The 4,567-nt window shown below is 43.3% G+C and overlaps 1 protein-coding gene across 1 annotated transcript; it reads right to left on the bottom strand.

Annotated features, from left to right (window-relative positions):
• Positions 1-411: 411 nt before the first annotated feature.
• Positions 412-3,529, bottom strand: RIPPLY2 (ripply transcriptional repressor 2). The gene is made up of 4 exons (XM_033145382.1): positions 3,450-3,529; positions 3,188-3,272; positions 2,158-2,216; positions 412-795 (listed from the first exon to the last, which is right to left on the bottom strand). Exons 1-4 carry the CDS (start codon positions 3,527-3,529, stop codon positions 630-632), a joined length of 390 nt encoding a protein of 129 aa, XP_033001273.1. The 3' UTR covers positions 412-629.
• Between the last annotated feature and the right edge of the window lie 1,038 nt (positions 3,530-4,567).

Here is a 4,567-nt window from a genome sequence, read left to right as displayed (position 1 = left end):
AAGAATGGGTTAATTTAAGAATGAGTTGCTTCTTTCATTTTCTAAGGGCAGCTTCCAGAATGACAGTATTTTCATATGTGATTTGCAACATAGGAAACGCAAATTCACATTTCTCCCTCATACTGGTTTGTATGCTTCACATCTTTAACTTTGAAAAACAATACAAAGCTGAAATTCTTACATGAACATCAGTTCCACTGAAATCAATAGGGCTTCTTCTGAATGAGCATGTTCAGAATCAGGGTATAGGGCATAATTTTTTTTTAAAAAGTTTCTTTTTAAGGGATATATATCTGGATATATATCCAGATTCCAGTATGCAAGCTCACCCCTCCTTACTTCTGTCCCCTGCCACAATGCATCCAACCACCTCTGCAGCTGTAATTCTAATTGATTCTGCGGCCCTATGGTACTACCAGCATCGAAGAGTTGCTGTTATCAGAGGAACAGAGGAGTGTAGCAGGCATAAAATGAAGCAAAACTCAATACTGTTTCTATAAAAATGTAAAATGCTTGATTTTAATGAAAAATAACTTAATATAAATTAACTTAAAATACTATGATAGTATGCTGATATCAATATTAAATTAAGGAATGAATATGAACAGTGGTATTAACATTCATTATAATTAAGAATCCAATTCTGCTGCAGAATCATGTTCCGAGTCATCACTATCTTCCTCATTCTCTGAATCTTCATAGAAGGAAATTGTGGCTTGGACAGGAAAGTTCTTCAGAAGTGCTTCAGCTTCTTGATACAAGTAGTCAAAGCACCTGGATTTGGGCCAGAATAACCTAAAAACACACAGAGAGACAACATGTTCGGATAATTTAATATTTAAGGGATTCATTTCAGTCTAGTTGACCTAGGGTTAATGTGAAATAACTTTCGCTGAAAATTACTTCTTTAGGTTTTAGAGTACATGCATAAGAGGTAATTGGTGGAAATTGGATACTTCACCTTAAGCAAATGGAACTTCTTTCAGCTTACATAGTGGGTACCATTGGATGCAAACCAGAGTTAGGAGCTATAATATGTGGCTGCACTCTGATACTCATTTACTAGAGCTACAAAAGTCCAGCAGGAAATGGAAGTTTAATGAGAAAACAGGCCCTACTTATGCCTAAATGTAATTAGGGGCATTTCACACCTATAGTTTCCCTACAATTAAATATTAAATGATGCTGCAAACCTTTCTGAATGGTTTGGTACTGGTAATAGCTCTGCTCTTATACTGCAAAAGGCGTAAATGTACTACATTCTTAGAGATGACACAGAACTTTGGTTCCGCAGCAGCTGCTTAGTGCAGCTTCCGTCTGAAGACTAGTCCCCCACCCTTGTGGAAAAAAAATTGTCCTTGGCCAGAATAATTAAACATGCATTCTGCACAACTCGATAATTAGTAAAACAGAAGCTATGTAAGCCCTCAAATACAATTATTGTTGTACAAGGTCAAACAGATACCTCTGGCAACTGAAACACCAGATATGGTTGGATAGCATCTGATGGGAAATTTAACGATGCAGGTCTGAATTGCTCCTGGGCACATACAGTGAGTAGGACATACACACATACAAGAAAGGTTAGCTTTGCACTGGAAACTTTGCCATAATGCTTGTTACTGACATCTCTGCATAGTACATTTTCCCATTCCCCTAGGTGAAAAGGCCAGAAACTGTTATACAACTGGGGGGGGGGGTGTTACAATGTGGTACAGAGTTTTTCAAACTTGTCTCATCCTGCCACACAAACTATGTAGTCCACAGTTCTCTGTTGCAGCAAATGAACTCACCCAGGACTGCAGTGTTGGGAGAGAGAAGAACATGTGGAATTGTCATGGGCCAACATAATATACACCATAGGAATCATGGTCTTCAATAGGTGGGCCACGTGCTATTCTATGACCACCAGGAGAGGCAGGTGTGCAATACAGGCAGCAGCCCATAAAGCCTTGTGGGTCAGAGGGACAGTGCAATGATGTAACTGCTGCCTGAAATTAACAAAAAGTGCCCACTGTTCTGCACCACAACCATGTCCACCTGTTGGTATTCTTCCCACTAGGAAGCTGTTAATGATGCAGAAGCCCTGCTAGGAATAAATAGTGAAGATGACCCTAACAGAGACTATAAAGAATAATATTAATGCTTACACCTTACCTAACTGGATGTACATACTGTGTGAGTTTTGCTGAGTCTGTCTCTGAAGAGCTGCACAACTAGGAGTAATAAACAGGAGACACAGATCAAAGACAGAATGATGAACAGTATCTAGAAAGGGCAGTTTCAAAAGTAATATAAAAACTATTCCTGAGCATGGAAAATTTGTGGAACATAAGGAAGCTGATTTTGTTTTAGCCATCTGTGGTCCACCAGATGCTGCTGAGCTACAGCTCCCATCATCCCTAACCATTGGCCAGGGCCGGCTAGCTGAGGGCTGATGAGAGTTGGGATTCCAACATCTGAAAGGACCACAGGTTCCCCAGCCCTGCCTGACAGGCAGGACATGCATGTTCGGGCATCACTTGTGAAAGGAACATAAAGCAACATTCCAGATATCAAAGAAGAGTGCCATCCTGTTCAATTATTGACTCGGCGTTTTCAAATGACCAAAGCTTTATAATGCACTTATAATGGATTCTTAACTTTATTTGTATTACTTGGTTGTATTTGCTGTATTTCGATTTTACAGTTTCTGTAACCTGCTTAGGGATTTTTATTTTTGCCAGAAACGTATATAACTTTTCTAATTAGTTAATTAAAGCCTGCCATCAAAATAAGCATGACGTTGCCCTCACTATTGCCAACTTGGGCTCTTTGGGGAGGAAAGGTGGGATATAAATTGAAACAGCAGCAGCAGCAGCAGCAACAAATACATAAAAATAATGTCAAATCCCAATTCGACTTCCTTGGAGGTTTTTAAGCAGAGGTTGGCTGGCCATCTGTCATGGATGCGTTGGCTGAGATTCCTGCATTGGAGGGGGTTGGACTAGATGGCCCTCGGGATCCCTTCCGACTCTACAAATCTTTGTTTTTCCCCGAATTGTGTTTAACTGACAGCCTAAAAAGGAAACCATGACTTTCCCATTCTCGCTCCTGCACACCCACAAAGTCAGGAGAACACACAACTCCACACTCCATCCACCCCACGTGGGATTGTTGCCGCTTTAGTCAGAATGGACACACTCACCGCCCTGTAGTTTCGCCTGCGCTGCCTTTCTGCATCTTTAGGGGTGGGAATCCAGGGTCTCCAGAATCCTCCGGACCTGGAGAATCAACAGAACGGAATACAGCTTTGCGTTAGCTGGGCGACACAAAAAAGACCGAGCGCGAAAGCGGTTGGTTGTTGGAAAGGAGGGCGGAGGAAAGAAAAGAAAAACACTCGAAGCCTATGATTTCTGGAGCTGGCTGGCCGGCTAGCGGGTCTGGAGGAAAGCGCGGGTTACCGGTACCTTGCTTGTCCTGTGCAGCAGATCCGGGCGTTGAGCGTGCCAGGTGGAGAAGCACAGAGGCACAGCCGAGAGCTGTCCATGCTGCGTCGCTGGCAGCAGTCGAGGCAGCCCAAGGTGGCGCAGACGCCGCTGGCGCACCGCTTCCTCTTCCTCCTCCTGCTCTGCTTGTCGTTGTGTCTCCCCTTCGGGGTTTAGCCTGGCCTGCGTTCTGGTGCGGCTGCCGCCCGAGGGGTTTTTATAGCTCTCGCTGAGCAGTGTCCCAGTCACTTTCTCTCATTTGCCGGAGAGGTAAACAAAAAGGCTGCGCGTGAAAGGCGCGTCAGGGTAAACAAGGAGCGTGGACGCGTGCGAGCTCCAAATGGCCCAGGGAAAGGTTTGGCGAGGGAGTGTGAATCGCACTTGAGCAGACACATGGCTGTGTTGTCCTTAAGAGGGGAGAGCCCACGCTTGGGCTCGGGCTGCGAAGTGTCCAGCGTGAGAAAGCCAGCGTGTGTGTATCTGTGTCTGAGTGTGCTCAGTTTTGCTGGGAGAAATGCCGCTTCCCATGTTGGAAAATTCCAGCAACTGTATTTTTAGTTCATTCGAATATTCATTTCTCCCTTTTCCAAAAGTCGCGTCCAAAACAGCTTGTAATGATGAAACAATCAGATCCAACGCAGGGGGGAAAAACAATAGAATTGACCAATAAAAACAAATATATAAATTTCATTCTCTCTCTCTCTCTCTCTCTCTCACACACACACACACACACATATATACATGGGCGTAGCCAGGATTTTTGGGGGGGGCAGGACTTTTGTTAGGGGGCAGAACCAATGCAATTTGTCAGTTAAGTATTTCTATTTTTTTACTTGGGGGGGGGGCAGCTGCCCCTCCCTGCCCCCCTTGGCTACACACAGACACATATATGTATATAACAATTTTATATACAAATATAAAATTTAAATACAACAGCAAGAACAATGAGCTGAAACAAAACACCTTAAATACCTAAAGGCATCCATAGAACACCATAGAATAAATGACTGAAAGTTTCAATGGAGCGCTATCTAGTTTCTAAATATTTTCCAGAAATTGCCCACTCCATGTTTATTTTTCACACAGAAGGCCACCCCACA

The sequence above is a fragment of the Lacerta agilis genome, chromosome 3, assembly GCF_009819535.1.
Source record: "Lacerta agilis isolate rLacAgi1 chromosome 3, rLacAgi1.pri, whole genome shotgun sequence".
In the NCBI taxonomy this organism is placed as follows: domain Eukaryota; kingdom Metazoa; phylum Chordata; class Lepidosauria; order Squamata; family Lacertidae; genus Lacerta; species Lacerta agilis.
The sequence above is the reverse complement of the archived record's forward strand: the minus strand, read 5'-3'. Positions and strand labels throughout refer to the sequence as shown.